Source organism: Pelophylax lessonae, assembly GCF_965119305.1.
Source record: "Pelophylax lessonae genome assembly, chromosome: 3".
Lineage (NCBI taxonomy): Eukaryota > Metazoa > Chordata > Amphibia > Anura > Ranidae > Pelophylax > Pelophylax lessonae.
In genome coordinates this window covers 384,188,103-384,205,807 of record NC_138770.1, presented here as the reverse complement: position 1 = coordinate 384,205,807, position 17,705 = coordinate 384,188,103, and the positions used below count along the sequence as shown (strand labels likewise).

The 17,705-nt window shown below is 44.4% G+C and overlaps 1 protein-coding gene across 1 annotated transcript in view; it reads left to right on the top strand.

Annotated features, from left to right (window-relative positions):
• ASCC3 (activating signal cointegrator 1 complex subunit 3) overlaps positions 1-17,705 on the top strand; it is a 1,118,804-nt gene that overhangs the window by 420,438 nt on the left and 680,661 nt on the right. Inside the window, exon 12 of the mRNA XM_082251201.1 lies at positions 12,904-12,975. Within this exon, the coding sequence (XP_082107327.1) occupies positions 12,904-12,975 (72 nt within the window). The remainder of the gene's footprint in view (positions 1-12,903; positions 12,976-17,705) is intronic.

Genomic DNA, 17,705 nt, shown 5'->3' with positions numbered 1-17,705 from the left:
ATAAAAGGTATAAAAATACTCACAAACGCGTTATTGATACATGCATATCAAATAGGTATGTTGCCATCAGCATCAAGATCAAAGGGATGTATCGTCCTCTGACGCTGGAAAGGCTTACACGTTTCGAGGCTTAACCTCTTCCTCAGAGCCTCAAGAGCATCTTGAATTATCATTGTAGTCAATATCTCAATAGTGGCATAGTAGTTAGCACTTCCACCTAGCAACTCTAAGGTAACTGGTTCAAATCCCAACCATAACACTACCTACCTGGAGTTTGCATGTTCTCCCTGTGCCTAAGCGGGTTTCCTCTGGATACTCAAGTTTCCTAAGCTCCTTGAGAGTAGGGGCTGATGTGAATGTAAAATATATATGTAAAGCGCTGCATAAATTGACAACACTATATAAGTACCTGTAATAAATAAATAGATAATACTTGCTGGGCAAGTAAACATTCAAAGTGTTTTATGCTAAGCAGATTTGTAGCAGTACAACTGACAGGTCTCTTGCAAATGTGTAGTGTGTAGGTTTGGTATTGATTTCGACTTTTTCAGTGTTTATGACTATTCAGTTGGACGTTTGCTTCATTTTAATGTTTCTGGATGCCAAATTAGAAAGCAAATCAACAGATGGTAACTTTCTCACAAGAAATAGATACTGCCAACTGAAAACATAATGTTGACTATCACCTCATCACATCTTCTAGAAAACTGGCTTTGAATAGTGAAATAACAATGTAGCAGACATTATAGTTTTTTGTAAGTCAATTTCCATACTACTCTGACAGTGCATGATAAGGTCAGTGCTGTGCAGCATATTAAATATGAGAATGTGAAGGTTTGGCAGTCACTAGAGAGGCTTGCATTTAATATGCTAGGGTGGCATTTTGTCTGTTTAGTTATGGAAATGCATGTTTGCTCACTGTTCATAAAACGTTGTCCTATATTCTGTTCCCATTAACAATCCTAGTAGGTAAGCGTTCACTGTTCCTGAATTTATTAACACTATATGACATACTCTAATTTTGTGGTAGGCCTACAGTTTGACAGTTTATAAATATATTAAATCTTTTTTTTAAAGAGAACTAGGTACCAATGGTCATTTGTTCAATAAACTTTTTATTGCAAATTTTCAAAAAGGAACAAAATGATGTTCACATTTAAAAATTAGCAGTAAGATATCACAAATAACAGAGTAATATACAGGTGCATCTCATAAAATTAGAATATCATCAAAAAGTTAATTAATTTCAGTAATTCAATTCAAAAGTTGAAACTTCTATATTTATATAGACGCTTTACACACAGAGTGATAGATTTCAAGCAAATGATTTCTGTTTCGTTCACTAAAGGACACAGCTCCATGTCTTCTAGACCATTGGGCTTATGCTGCGCTCTCTTCAGGAGGAAACAATTTTGGGTACACACCTGAGGCAGTCCCAGAGGGTATACCATCACTTCCTGCTTTAGGACTTTAGTTTTTTCTGCCTGGTCAGGGGTCTCTCCTGTCTCTGCTGGGATCTGCCTGGCATTTTTCCATTTTAAATGTAATTTTTAAATTTTTTTTCTTTATTATTTTTGTTCCTGTGAGAACTATAATCAACAGCTGGACTGGGTGACACACTTGATATTCTAGATCCTTATGGTCTTCCCAGTCTGGCCTGCGCAAAAGCCCCACTGGGCTGGCCGGCGAGTGAAACACCTCACGAGATCGCATAGCCCTGGTCACAACAATGGGCAGGATCAGAGTCACAGCATACCTTTGGCCGCAGACCCCCCCTTCCAAGATGGTGCGGTGGACTGCTGGGAGTAGTGCCCGCCTGATTCCGTGGTGTGGTGAGTGGTGTCCCCCCTCTTTTCTTTCAGAATTGTTGGGGTGGTTGTGGGCTCTCCCTGGGGATGGTAGGCCCCTCCTGTGTCCTCCCTCCCCTCACGTTTCCCCCCCCCCTCCCCTCACATCTCCCCCCTCCCCTTACATTTTTCCCCCACTCCCTAGCGGGGTTCCCCTGCGTAGGTCGCCCTTACCTGCCCCGTCTCCCTCCTTAGCCCCCTTTTGGGTTTATTTTTGGGTAGGAGGGTAGGTGTTGGGCCCGAGAGCGGTGGGTGGGTGTCGCTGTCGGCACCCATTTTCGGTGTGCCTGTAACTTGGTGCTGTCGGAGTGTCCCTGGGGGGTCCCCTCCTTGTGGATGCCTTCTTCCTTAGGGTCCAGTGGGGTTCCATGCAGTGCCACCATTTTGCCTTGGATGCTGTTTTCCTGGCTTTGGCAGCCATGTTTATGTAGTCCCCCAGCAGTAACAAGAATTCCTGGTCTAGTAAGCCCAAGGCCAGTCAGTCCGGTGCTGCGGCCCAGTCTTCTTCCACATGAAGGGACGCCCTCACCCATTTCAGTGGTGGTGGGACGTCTGCATTACTTTCAGGAACCCTGGCTGTCCCTAATTCAGGACAAATGGGTTCACAAACTGATTCGTTCAGGGTACAAGATCAAATTTTGGTCTCGGCCCGCAGACAGGTTCTTTCCATCAAATCTTCGTCTGTCTCCCGATCGCTTGACGGATCTCAAGGGGGCAGTGCAAGACCTTCTTGCCCACGGCGTTATTATCCTGGTTCCACAGCGGGAGAATTTTTGCGGATTTTATTCAAACCTGTTCACAGTGCCCAGGAAGGAGGGCAAGTTTCTTCCGATCCTGGACCTCCAGTCACTGAACCGCTTTGTGCGGGTGCAGAAGTCCTGGATAGAATCCATCCAGTCGGTGGTGGCGTCTCTACATCCAGGGGATTTTCTGGCCTCCATCGATTTGAAGGATGCGTATCTTCACATCCCTATCTACGAAGGTCATCAGCAGTATCTCCGCTTCGCCGTGGCGGAGGAGCATTTTCAATTTGTGGCATTACCCTTTGGTCTAGCTTCGGCTCCCAGGGTTTTCACCAAGGTTTTGGCCTCGGTGCTGGCTCTGCTGATGATCTCTTGTTGAGGGCGAGCTTGTGTGCCACTCTGTCGGGCGATCTGACGGTCACGGTTCAGACGCTCCAGGAGTTCGGTGGACCATCAACTTCCAGAAGTCGGCACTGACTCCGTTGGTATGTCTGCAGTATCTTGGAATGGTCCTGGACTCCACTCTAGCGAAGGTTTTTCTCCCGGAGGAAAAAGTTCAGACAAGGCGAGATCAGGTCCCTCAGTGACAACGATCTCTCCTCCCTGTGGACCTGCATGAGGTCTCTGGGGCTGATGGTTTCAGCTTTCTAGGGGATCCCGTTTGCCCAGTTTCACACAAGGACTCTGCAAGCAGAGATTCTTGCCAAATGGAACAGGAATCCCCTGTCCTTGGACAGGATGGTGTGTTTGAGCCATCTCATGAGGACGGGGCTTTCATGGGGGCTTCTGTCACCCACTCTGAACCAGGGCAGGTCCTTTCTGCCCCTGTTGTGGACAGTGATCACCACCAATGCCAGCCTGTCGGCAGCCTGACGGCAGCCTGAATCCTCCCTGCCGATTAAATGTTCTGGAGCTCAGGGCAATATAACTTTGCCTGCTCCATTGGCGACTCGGTTGTGCGGCCCCCGATTCGGGTTCAAACCGACAGTGCCACGGCTGTGGCTTACATCAATCACCAAGGGGGCACCAGGAGTGCCCGGGCGGCCAAGGAAGTGGCTGAGATTGTCTTGGGCTGAGGCGCACGTTCCAGTTATCTCTGCTGTTCACATTCGTTGAGTGGAGAACTGGCAGGCGGACTATCTGAGTCGTCAGTCCCTGGATCGGGAATGATCTCTGCATCTGGAGGTGTTTCGGCTCCTGTGCGCCCAGTGGGGGACTCCGGACGTGGATCTGTTTGTGTCTCATCTCAACAAAAAGGTGGAAAGGTTCGTGGCCAGAGCTCGAGATCCTCTGGCAGACGTCACAGACACGGCGGTGCCTTGGCACCAGTATCAGCTGATTTATGCCTTTCCCCCGATTCAACTGTTTTCCAGGTTCCCCCACAGGTTAGCGTTGGAACAGATACAAGTGATTCTGGTGGCCCCAGACTGGCCTCAACAGTGTTGGTATGCAGACCTCGTCCAGATGGTAGTCAAGCCTCCCTGGCGGCTGCCTCTAAGAGAAGATCTGCTGTCTCAAGGGCCGAACTTCCATCCTGCTTTACGGTCTCTGGCTTTAACGGCATGGCGGTTGAATGCCAGGTGTTGAGAGACAGAGGTCTCTCTGATGCTGTTATTCCTACCTTGCTGAGCGCTCGGAAGGCCACCCCCAGGAAGATTTATCATCGTACCTGGAAGGCGTACATTGCCTGATGTGAGTCGCAAGGATTGCATCCTCCCTCCTTTTCAGTGGCGGGGGTCTTGGCTTTCTTGCAGAAAGGCGTGGAACAGCGTTTTGGCATTGGGCACAGTTAGGGGGCAGGTGTCAGCCTTGGCCATTTTATTCCATCGTCCCTTGGCGACTAATTGCTTTATTCACACCTTTCTGCAAGGGGTGCATCATCTGGCTCCTCCACGGAGGGCCCCTTTGCCTCCGTGAGATTTGAATATGTTTTTGTCCGTTTTGCAATGACCTCCCTTTGAGAATATCAGAGAAATACCTCTGCCTGTGTTGTCCCAGATAGTTGCTTTTCTAATGGCTATCACCTCTGCTCGCAGAGTGTCTGAATTGGTGGCTCTGTCCTGCCGTTCGCCTTATCTGGTCGTTCATAGGGATAAGATTGTTCTGTGACCCAACCAGTCTTTTCTCCCTAAGGTGGTGTCTGCCTTCCACCTCAATGAAGATATTGTTTTGTCTTTGCTTTGTGGGAAGCCTAGGCATCCCAAGGAATTTGCCTTGCATTCTTTGGATGTGGTTTGGGCGATCAGGGTTTACCTGTCAGCCACAGAATCCTTTAGAGCATCTGATTCCCTCTTTGTCCTTCCTGAGGGACCTCGGAAGGGTTCGGCTGCGTCCGCTGCAACCATTGCTTAATGGATCAGACAGACTATTGTTCAGGCCTATTCACTAAAGGGTCAGGTTCCTCCTTTCCCTGTGAGGGCATATTCTACTAGAGCCGTGAGTGCCTTTTGGGCTTTTCGCCATCAGGCTTCAGTGACTCAGGTGTGCAAAGCGGCCACCTGGTAATCTATGCACACTTTTACCAAATTCTACAAGATTGATGTGATGGCATCCTCAAATGCTTCCTTTGGGCACAGAGTTTTGAGCGCTGCGGTTTGTTAACCACTTAAGCCCCGGAGGATTTTCCTGCTTAACGACCAGGGGGTATTTTGCGATTCAGCACTGCGTGACTTTAACGGACAATTACGCGGTCGTGCGACGCTGTACCTAAACAAATTTGATGTCCTTTTTTCCCCACAAACAGAGCTTTCTTTTGGTGGTATTTGATCACCCGTGCGATTTTTACTTTTTGCGCTATAAACAAAAAAAGAGCGTACATTTTACAAAAACAACAATATTTTTCACATTTTTTATATGAAATTCCCCCCAAAAAAATGTAAAAATGAAAATTTTTTAACATTTTCGGCCAATTTTTTTTATGCTACCTATGTTTGGTAAAAAAAATCGCAAAAAGCGTATTTTGATTGGTTTGCGCAAAAGTTATCGCGTTTACTAACAAAGGGAAAGATTTTTGTAATTTTTGTTGTTTTTTTTTTTAACGTGTAATGGCGGCGATCTGCGATTTTTTTTTTGCGGTACTGCGACATTGGGGCGGACAAATCGGACCCTTGACTGACATTTTTGACACTTTTGGGGTTACCAGTGACATTTCTACAGTAATCAGTGCTATACATATGCACTGTTACTGTAAAAATACACTGGTAGTGAAGGGGTTAACTTTATTTGGGAGGGAGGGGCTGTGTGTGTCCCTAGGGGCGTGCTTTCTACTGTGATTGGCTGTGGCTTGAGCTGTAAGGACACTGATCAACGGATCTACATACTAGATCCGTGTGATCAGTGTCTTTACAGCGAGGAGAATGACAGGTGGCTTGTTTACACAAGCTGCCTGACATTCTCCCTCTCCCCCGCCGATCGCCGAGTGACCGGCGGACATCTGGTTTGCTGGTCACACGCGCGGGGGGGTCCGTGACCGAGTGGGAGCGGGAGCGCGCCTCCGCGGGCGCGCGCTCGTTCCCCAGAGCCTCACAGGCGAGCGACGTAGACCTACGTCACTCTGCCTGTGAGGGGCTGACTGCCGCAGTAAATATACTGTGAGCAGTCGGCAAGCGGTTAAAGAGGTATGTTTTTTCTTCTTGGGGTGAATTGTTGTTCTCGGGTTAGCTCCTGTTGGTTGAGCTTTTGTTGCCCTGTTGGCCACGTTTGTTTTCTGGCCTTGTTGGCACGTTACCGTTTTGTTAGTTGCGTCTTTTCCCATCCCTCACACCTGCACTGCTTTGGGACATCCCAATAGTGAAGAACACTTGGAAGGGCTGCGTCTGTATAATTTTTGTACAATTATTTTCTCTGAGTCCTCTGACAGACGCAGCCCCGCCCCTCTATCTTGGGGTTGGTTGTCTTCCTGTACTGCTTGCTACGAAACTGAATAGTAGCTCTGAGTGTCTGAGGGTAATGTCTAGAGGGACAGCCCCTAAGGTATGTCTAAGTAAAAGCTTTTAATTAAGTTTTCACTACCTAGCCTGCTCCTGCAGATGGTGCCATTACCCAATAGTGAAGAACACTTGGAAGGGCTGCGTCTGTCAGAGGACTCAGAGAAAATAAGATTCTGGGAGGACGTCATTGTACACCCTCTCAGAATAAGCTGACTGTAGCCCTCATTTAGCTATGGCCCGCTTGGCAAGTGGTTAAAGAAATCATAGAATTGCCTGTTAAAAAGTTGGAGGAAAATATTAAAACAAGATTCCAAGACTGGAAAAAAAAAAAATATATTAGTATTGTTTATTTAGCCAAGTTGTAAGACTGAATTGCAGAAGTGCTTGTTTATTCCAATGAATTTTAAGCTCCAGTCACATACAAATATTGAAAATCAAATGTACTAAATGGCCCAAAGCTATTTCTGTTTCTAATCTTGGCTTCTTTATACTATGGGGATCAAAGAAATATCAGCTAATTCTGAATCTATTTCAGGACAAGTGCAGTGTTTCTAGCATTTGTTTTATACTGACTTATGTTTGGAAGACATTGCATTTTTACCCTGTAGCAGATGTTAGATTTTTGGAAAATGGGTATGAATGTTGTTATTTACAAAGCAATTGTGAATAGTATAATGCTGACCACATAAGCATTGTAACTGAAAATAGCCTTCACATAAGGTAACATTTACAACTTTAGACATATTTTAATATTTCTCTTTCGTTCATTCACGGACACAGCTCCTTATCTTCTTGACCATTGGGTTATTCTGCCCCTTACAGGAGTAGGACACTAGGCAGGAAAAAGCTTGACTACACCTATGGGGGCAGTCCCAGGGGGTATACTACCAGTCTCAGCTAAAGGCACTCAGTTTTTTTCCTGCCTAGTCAGGAGTAAGGACCTAGTTCCTTGCTGGGATCTCTGGTCCTGACATTTTTTTTTCCTTTTAAATGGAAAGAATGCTCAGTCTCTAGACCATATGTGTCAAACACAAGGTCCGGGGGCCAATCCGTCCCGCTAGGCCATTTCATAAGGCCCTCGCACCTTTCCTGCAGCTGCAGCACCCCCCTCATTTACCCTCCTCCTTGTCTCAGCAGTTGACAGCAAAGAGGTGGACAGAACTCCGCCAGATTTTGTGCTTCTATGTGCAGCCGCAGCACACCTCTCCACTTCTCTTGGTCTTCGCATTCAGACTCCAGCAGCTGACTCCAGCCCTCCTTTGATCCTGCTCCAGACCCTGCACTTTCTGCTTTCCAGCTCCGCCCCAGCTTCTTCCTGGAAGCAGCAAAAGGTAAGGGGCATGCACTCTGATGCAAGGGAGGGTCAGGTACCCTTGAGTTTTGATAGTGAGGGGGCTCTTGACATTTGATGTAAAGAAGGGTTGGGGTGCTCTGGACATCTAGTCTTACAGATACAACCAGGCCTTTGGGGGAGACCATAATGCTGATGTGGCCCACGATTAAATTGAGTTTGACACCCCTGCTCTAGACCAGTGTTTCTCAACTCCGGTCCTCAGGGCACACTAACAGGCCAGGTTTGCAAGAAAACTGAAATACATCACAGGTGATATAATTTGCTGTTCAGTGATTGCAGTATTCTAGTCTGCATCTCCCCAAGGTAATACTTAAAATCTGGCCTGTTAGTGTGCCCTGAGGACCGAAGTTGAGAAACACTGCTCTAGACAATCTGATCCTGTTGAGCTGGGGTACGAGAGGGTCCCTGATCTGGTGGCTTCCTTTTCTGGCACTTTGACAGGGAAAATCCTTTCTCCCTCTATACTGAATGGTTGTCACCACGGATGGCAGCCTGTCTGTGTGGGGAAGCATCCTCGGCACAGATTGTGCTCATTGGGTCTGGACTCTTCAAGAGCCCAGACTGACGATCAATGTACTGGAACTCCGAGCGATCAGACTTTGTCTGGATCATTGGACAATTCGTCTTCAAGGGTGTACGCATTCAATCGGACGATGCCACAGCCGTGGCCTATGTCAATCACCAAGGGGGCACAAGAAGCACCCTGGCGGCTTGAGAAGTAGCCAGTATTCTTATGTTGGCAGAACGATTCGTGCCAGCCCTCTCTGCTGTACAGATTCCAGGGGTGGAAAATTGGCAATTGGATTACCTCATAAGACAGGCGTTGGACCAGGGGAAATGGTCGCTTCATTCGGAGGTGTTTTATCAATTGTGTCTCCAATGGGGTACTCCCGTGGTGGACCTGTTGGCCTCTCCTCTCAACAGGAAGGTACAGAGGTTTGTGGCAGAGTCTTGGGATCCTCCAGCCAATGCCACAGATGCCTTAGTGGCCCCTTGGAGTCAGTATCATCTTCTTTACGCCTTCCCCCCTCTCAAACTTCTGCCATGACTCCTGTGCAAGATCGTGGCGGAAGGGATTCTGGTCATTCTGGTGGCTCAAAACTGGCCTCTCCAGTCTTTGTATGCCAATCTGGCACAGCTGGTCACCGATGCTCCTTGGGGACTTCCTCTCAGGGAAAATCTGCTGTCCCAAGGGCCAATCCTGCTTTATAGTTGATAGCTTTAACGGCTTGGCTGTTGAAAGCCAGGTGCTGAATGATAGAGGTTTGTCTGAATCGGTTATTCCTAAGCTGTTAAAGGCTAGAAAATCTACCTCTAGGAAGATCTACCATTGTACTTGTATGACATACATTGCATGGTGTGAGTCTCTTGGGGTTCACCCTCACTCATTTTCAGTGACTCAGATATTGGCTTTCCTCCAATGGGGGGTTGAGCAGTGCCTAGCCTTGTGTACCATCAAAGGCCAGGTTTTGGCCTTAGCAGTTTTATTTCAATGTCTACACATTGGCCACACATTCCAAGTGTGTACCTTTCTCCAGGGAGTTGGACACTTGGCTCCTCCAGTGCGGTCTCCATTGCCTCTGTGGGACCTTAATTTGGTGCTGTCAGTTCTTCAGAAACCTCCTTTCGAAAGTCTTTTGGAGGTTCCCCAGCTTACATTGTCCCAGAAGGTGGCCCTTTTGGTGGCTATTACTTCTGCGCGCAGGGTGTCGGAGCTGGCGGTGTTGTCTTGTTGTTCACCTTACCTGGTGGATCAGAGATAAGGTGGTTCTTCGTCCCTGGCCGTTGTTCCTTCCAAAGGTCATCTCTGATTTCCATTTGAATGAGGACATTGTGTTGCCTTCCCTGTTTCCCAGGCCTAAACATCCTAAGGAAATTGGCTTGCATTCTATGGATGTGGTTGGGGCAATCAGGTTGTACCTGGAGGCTACGGAGTCTTTTAGGAATTCAGTCTCACTATTTGTACTCACGAATGGTCCTCGAAAAAAGTTGGCTGCTTCTGCTGCGACCATTTCCAGATGGATCAGACAGACAGTGATTCAGGCCTATTCAATTAGGGGCAGGTTCCTCTTTTCCCTTTTAAGGCACACTTTACTTGGGCAGTTAGTGCTTCCTGGGCCTTCTGTCATCAGGCGTCAGTGATGGAGGTTTGCAAGGCGGCCATCTGGTCGTCTGTGCTCACTTTCACAGTGTTTTATAAGGTGGATGTGTTGGCATCTGCGGATGCTTCTTTTGGCCGCAAGGTTTTGCAGGCTGCTATTTAGAGCACCTGGTCCTCTTTGAGAGTGCATTTTTTTCAGGTGAGCTCCAGTTTTTTATGGTTGAGCCTTGTTTTGCCTAGTTGGCTACGGTTTGGCCTGGGGATTTTTTTCTTGCTGTTCCCGCCCCTCAAGTTCGACACTGCTTTGGGACATCCCAATGGTCAAGAAGAATCAGGAGCTGTGTCCGTCAATGAATGAAAGAGAAAATGGGATTTTTGACTTACTGTAAAATCCATTGATGGACACAGCACCCACCTCTCGGTAAAGTTGGCTTTCTTCTGACACTGCTTGTAATACAACTGAGTGCCTGTAGCTGAGAGTGGGAGTATACCCCTTGGGACTGCCCAATAGGCATAGTGAAGGCATAGTCAAGCTTTTTCCTGTCTAGTGCCCTACTTATGTAAGGGGCAGTATAACCCAATGGTCAAGAAGATTAGGAGCTGTGTCCGTCAATGAACATCAGATAAATGGATTTTACGGTTAAGTCAAAAATCCAATTTTTTTCATAAGACAAAATAATTGATTTTATTTTTAAATGCAGCAATCTAAGTAAGTTCCTATAATCCTCTGTACAGCATCACTCAGAGAGGCAGGTAATGACTAGCAGAGTAATAGAGGAATAGGCATGGGGTGTATCCTTTAGAAAGCTTTGTTGCTGGTGCCGTAGGGATCAAGAATCTGTTTATGATTAAGGAAAAAGTGTCTCTATTCTGTTTCACTCCCAACCTAGGGACACAGGCTCCCATACAGGCCTTAACCCAATCACTACGCTGTCCTAGCAGAAGCCTCAGCATGAATGGCACTTGCTGCCCTCTCTCTCTGGCTCTCATTCCAACCAGCCACTCTGCCTGGGGGACCTGCAGTTTATAGCCTCCAACATAAAAAATATCCTTTCTCTTGCTATAGCTGATCTCCATTTTTATATACAAGATATGGCCAAGTGACGGGGAAGTTGAAACAACAACAAAAGTAACTGGAATATCTACATTCAGACCTTACAGAAAGAAAACAGCATTTTTGTACTCAACATAAAATCAATTTCTTGGAGTTCATTAGGGAAGACAGGTTCCATCCTTCAAAGCTGAAGCTTGATGGGAGTGGGAGAGGTTGCAGCTAGCTGGCTAACAGCTTTTTATTTTATATGTTTATTTTTTCGCCAGTGTCCAATTCCCCTTTAAACAGCAGAATATACCAGTTGTTTCTGATCCTGTATACCTTAATGAACTCCTAGAAACTCATTTTAAAGTAAGTACAAAAATACAGTTTTTCTGTCAAGTAAGTGTATCTTTTTGTTTCAGATCACTGGCAGGTTAACTTTATGGACTATCTGTAACCAATCATAGAACATTTATTAGGATTCCAATCTTTTCTGTTTTTTTTTTTTTCTGAAATGTTGCTATATTCCTCACTATCCATACAAATTACTGGCTTGTTCTCATCTCTTCTGAGATTCTGGAAAAAGTAAAATATAATCAACCTTTTATCTATAGAGTTATGCACTATTTCATGTAAATTAGGTGTATTTAAAAGCCATTGAGGATTCCTGTCAAAATAAAAATGCATGTACGCTAAGAGCTTTTTATTCAAGTCATAAAGTTCAAAGGTCATGCATGTCAATGTATCTAAATACCAGTGGTGCTGTAAAACTATATTTATGCAGTCTATCTTAGTAACCACTTTTGGAATTATAATGATGTGGATGTGAAATAATTTTATTCATTCTACAGTAAAAAAAAAAAACAAATATATATATATATACACACACACACACACACAATAAATATATATTAGAGCTGCATGATTCTGGATAAAATGAGAATCACAATTTTTTCTGCTTAGAATAAAGATCACAATACTCTCATGATTCTCGGCATAACATGATCTTTTTTACCTTTTACATTATACAAAAAATATTGGGCTAACTTTACTGTTTACTGTATTTTTCCCCAAAAAATGGGTTTGAAAGACTTCTGCGCAAATACAGTGTGACATAAAAGATTGCAATGATTGCCATTTTATTCTCTAGGGTCTCTGTTAAAAAAAAAAAAAAAAAAAATATATATATATATATATATATATATATATATATATATATATATAATGTTTGGGGGTTCTATGTAATTTTCTAGCAAAAAATAGGGATTTTAACTTGTAAGCAACAAGTATCAGAAAACGGCTTAGGGTCCTTTCACACTAGCTTTGCGCCCAGGGGACTCCATTTTGCTCAGCGGGGATCAATCCGCCGATCCCCGCTGAGCAGGTGGATGACAGGCTTGTCTCCACTCTGTTTGCAGAGACAGACCTGTCAGATCCCCGCTCTCCTCTATGGGGGGATCAGATGAAAACGGACCACCTGTCCGTTTTCATCCGTTCCTATCTGATCCGATCCTCCAAACGGATTGAAAATAGAGTTTCCATCCGTCTGGATTTCACTGACTGGTTCGAGTTGAAGAGCAGCGGGTGTCACCGCTGATATACTCTGCCCCATAGAGGTGAATGGAGCATCTGATCAGGTCCTCCTGAAAAAAACTGACAGGCGGACCTTATTGGAAAGCCCGTGTGAAAGGGGCCTTAGTCTTTAAGAGGTTAAACTGCCCTCCTTTACAGATGGAAGTTCATTCCTTTGATCTAAAAGAAATAGTTCTCCAGCAGCTCCAACAATCGAGATCGCAATTTTTTTAACAATTTATCATGCAGCTCTAATAAATTATATATATATATTATAATAATGTTGTTATTATTAAATATATATTTTTTATTATATTATAGACTCAACAACTCCATGATACGGAAGAAGTTTGTTATGAGAATGTACTTAGGGAAGTCAAAGCTGGTCGGCAGGTATGAGTTATGATGAATGCTGGATTTATTTACTATAATAGCTGAACTATTATAAATGTTTAATGTGCATGTTAATTAATGTTGAACTTCCTTTGAAGCTTTATAGGAATGCTATTTATATTTCATTACTTGATTAGATTTACTTAACCCTGTTATTTCTTTTGTGTGCAACTATGACTATATTACAGTTTTTCTTCTATTTTTATGACCTCCATTGAAGACATGTACATACACATATTTCAGTGTAAACTAGGTTTGAGTTTTCTAAGACAACACTTTTTTTTACTGCTAGCCCAGTTTGATTATGAGAGTGGTTGGTGCAGCGGAGCTCACTGTTTTCAAAACACAGCTTCAGAGTAAGCTGGGACATTTTATAGGAGCTCATGCATCATATAATCACATACAGTATCTCACGAAAGTGAGTACACCCCTCACATTTTTGTAAATATGTTGTTATATCTTTTCATGTGACAACACTGAAGAAATTACACTTTGCTACAATGTAAAGTAGAGAGTGTACAGCTTGTATAACAGTGTGAATTTGCTGTCCCCTCAAAATAACTCAACACACAGTACACCTTTAAGTGAAAATATCCAGATTGGGCCCAATTAGCTATTTTTCCTCTCCGGTGTCATGTGACTCGTTAGTGTTACAAAGTCTCAGGTGTGAATGGGGAGCAGGTGTGTTAAATTTGGTGTTCTCACTCTCTCATACTGGTCACTGGAAGTTCAACATGGCACTTCATGGCAAATAACTCTCTGAGGGTCTAAAAAAAAAAACAAAAAAAAAACTGATGCTCTACATAAAGATGGCCTAGCCTATAAGAAGACTTCCAAGACCCCGAAACTGAGTTGCAGCATGGTGGCCAAGGATATACAGTGGTTTAACAGGACAGGTTACACTCAGAACAGGCCTGCACTGGTCGACCAAAGAAGTTGAGTGCACATGCTCAGCGTCATATCCAGAGGTTGTCTTTGTGTAATAGACGTATGCCTGCTGCTAGCATTGCTGCAGAGTTTGAAGGGGTGGGGGGGGTCAGCCTGTCAGTGCTCAGACCATACACTGCACACTGCATTAAATTGGTCTGCGTTAGTGTGTCCCAGAAGGAAGCCTCTTCTAAAGATGATGCACAAGAAAGCCCAAAAACAGTATGCTGAAAACACGTACACTAAAGACATGGATTACTGGAACCATGTCCTGTGGTCTGATGAGACCAAGATGAACCTATTTGGTTCAGATGGTGTCAAGCGTGTGTGACGGCAACCAAACAAACACAAGTGTGTCTTGCCTACAGTCAAGCATGGTGGTGGGAGTGTCATGGTCTTGGGCGGCCGACAGTGGGGAGCTACAGGTCATTGAGGGAACCATGAATGCCAACATGTACTGTGACATACTGAAGCAGAGCATGACCCCCTCCCTTCAGAGACTGGGTCGCAGGTCAGTATTACAACATAACTCCAAAAAACACCTCCAATACAACACTGCCTTGCTAAAGAAGCTGAGGGTAAAGGTGATGAACTGGCCAAGTATGTCTACAGACTAAATGCTATTGAGCATCTGTGGGGCATTTTCAAACGGAAGATGGAGGAGCGCAAAGTCTCTAACATCCACTAGCTCTGTCATGTCGTCACGGAGGAGTGGAAGAGGACTCCAGTGGCAACCTGTGAAGCTCTGGTGAACTCCATGCCCAAGAGGGTTAAGGCAGTTCTGCAAAATAATGGTGGCCACACAAAATAGTGACACTTTGGACCCAATTTGGATATTTTGATTTAGGGTTGTACTCCCTTTTGTTGCCAGCGGTTATGACATGTTAATGGCTGTGTGTGGAGTTATTTTGAGGGGACAGCAAATTTACACTGTTATACAAACTGTACACTCACTACTTTACATTTACAAAGTGTAATTTCTTCAGTGTTGTCACATGAAAAGATATATTAAAATATTTACAAAAATGTCAGGGGCATACTCACTTTTGTGAGATACTGTGTGTGTGTGGGTATGTGTATGTATTATATATATATATATATATATATATACACACACACACACACTCAAGAGCGTCCCTTTTTTCCTGTTCAAAACTTCCCACTTTCTAAACTCCTCATTTTTTTTGTTCAACTCCTCCAAGTGTGGATTTTGCTTTAGGGCCACTTTGGATTTAATTTGGCCTACAAATTATGCTGTGCACCATAGCATACACTTCCCTACAGTTTTCCAAGCATTAATGGGCTGTAGTATTATTCGGAGCAAGGCCAGCCTTTAGCACCCTCTTCCAGTGTTCTTTGTACAATCAGGTGTCTCACAGTTCAGAGGTGTGGAGGTCACTTAGAAGTGAGCATATGCTTCTCCTCATTTTGTACTGCACATTCACATAATGTTACGATTACAAGCACAACCGATCTCTAGGGCTCAGTCTAGATACCTTTATCCAACCTTGCTGTGGCCATTACAGACCCCTTTGATCAGCAGTGTCAGAGCTAGATTTTTCATATATTTGTAGTACTTACCCCTGAAGAAGTTATTGATGTTTATTTCACCAGATTCCAGATGCCCACAACCTTACCTGTAATGCCACATCCTCTGACGTACCAAGGCTAGTTGAGGAGGATATACTTGGGAAAATATTCTCAAAAATACAGCATTAACAGTAAAAAGTAATGATTATTAAATTGCCATAACACCATAAATACCTGGAGGACAAAAAGTCTTTGCCCTTGAACCCTAAAAGGGATCCCAACTGGCTTTGGGAAATAAAAGTCTGTTAGTCTCTCCAAACCCTGACCCACTGACCAGTTTATTGGTAATAGTTGAGGCCAAAAATTGTGATGTTGGAAAACTCAGATTTGAGTGGGGAACCCACATTAACAGGCATGAGTACCCAAACTGTATCCTAAAAATCGGTGCCACTATCCCTTTAAGAAGTGGGTCTGCTGCGACTCAGTATGATCTTCCGCAGAAATGTTGAGGTCAGTGGCAACTCAAGACGATCTCTAACAGGACCAGTGATGTCAGGAGCAACTTAGAACCTGAAAATGGTGATCTCTCACAGCTCTGACCTCTGGGAAGACGTGGCAGCAGAGTCTCCTTCTCTCCTATTCTGATGGGAACACTAAAGTAGACGACTCTCCAGTATAGTAGCTTTGACTCTATTGATCACCTCTCAGCTCCCCGCGAGGCTTCCCCTGAGCATCAAGCTTCCTTCCCTTTCCTTTCCTGTTGCAACTCCCCAGTCTCCTGGGACTTGTAGCCCTGTCCCATCCTTGGCTTAATATGAGGATGTGTCTCAGAGACTATATTTCCTATTGTCCCAGGCAGATCCCAGCATTCCTATTTCCTCTGAGGCTAGAAGGGCAATCATAGTACCTTCTGCAGCCTGGTGCAGTGGGTGGGCTCTCCTTGAACAAACAAGGCCTGCAGCCCCTCATCAGTGCCTCTCGGAACTAGAAAACCGGCACACAATGGCCTGTTCTATGTGCACAGTCCTCTCTTCTTATGAGGTACACTGCCCTCCCCTGCTAGTTACAGGCCATCTTGAGCACATTGCCTTTAAAAAACTGTAGAGAAGCACACTACAGTTCAGTATGTACAACCATTTAGGTAGTGACTCTACAATTAACAAATTCAGATCTCCTAGATTGCATCCGTCCCATGTTACAAATTGTACAGACCACGAGGATCAAAAAGGGGAGAAGGGTGGGACTTTTAGAGGATGCCAGAGATATCAACAATTTACACAAAAAGTTAAGAGTTCCCAATAGAGGGAACATACAAAGAAGACCATATAGGATGGCATGAAGTGAAAATTGCTGACACACATTGAGTAAAACACAATCCCAAAGTTTATCGTTCAGAACCCCCGATGCTTTTCAACTGGTTCAGTCTTCTTCGAGGGATTGGTGGACTTTGAGTGCAAGCTGGGTTTTCTAGAACTATAACAAAACTTCATACAATATGCATGTAAAAAGAAAAGAGAGAAAAGGAAAACAGGAAAAACATGAATCAATATTAGAAAAGTAATCATTACATACACAGGAGTCGGAAGTAGCTTATATTGGGGATCCATTCATTGGATGGGGCCAGATGAAATTGGCCTTTGCCTCCAGTGCAAGAGTCCTGAAAGCAATAAACATAGAAAAGTAGCAGCCAGGGCTTCATGCATTCTTAGAAAATAATGATGAATAATACATCAAAGAGAAAATCTTAGGGACTATGTCTATAGTCCCATACATGTTACATACTATAGAAAAGTATAATACATTCAAAAAGGGTTAATTTAGCATACCTGCATGTAAGGACCCCAAACCAAGAATATATATATGCGAGTCTGCAAGACAGGGCTAGGTAAGGTAGAGATCTCTGTAGAGATATATAGACAGGCACGCAATCATAGGTTCTCCTGAAGGGAATAGGCTATCCCTGAAAGATCAGAAGGACACTCAGTCATTAAGTATATATGTCATAAGAGGATTTGGAGCCTATATACAAAACAGGAGATACATGTAACATCCATTCTTACCAGTGTTGGTGGTCAATACCTGCAGGTGTAAGCTATATCTAGCAAGGTGATGTGCTCATGGAGCAAACAAACCTATGTGTCAAGTGTTTATAAGTATGGGGTAGGCCCCGTTATGTGACTAGATAGGGACAATCCCAGGCTCTTCTTTTGCACCAAAGCGATCTAACCAACTAAGTGGATTGAAAGAAAATATGGCTCTTTGTAATTGCCACT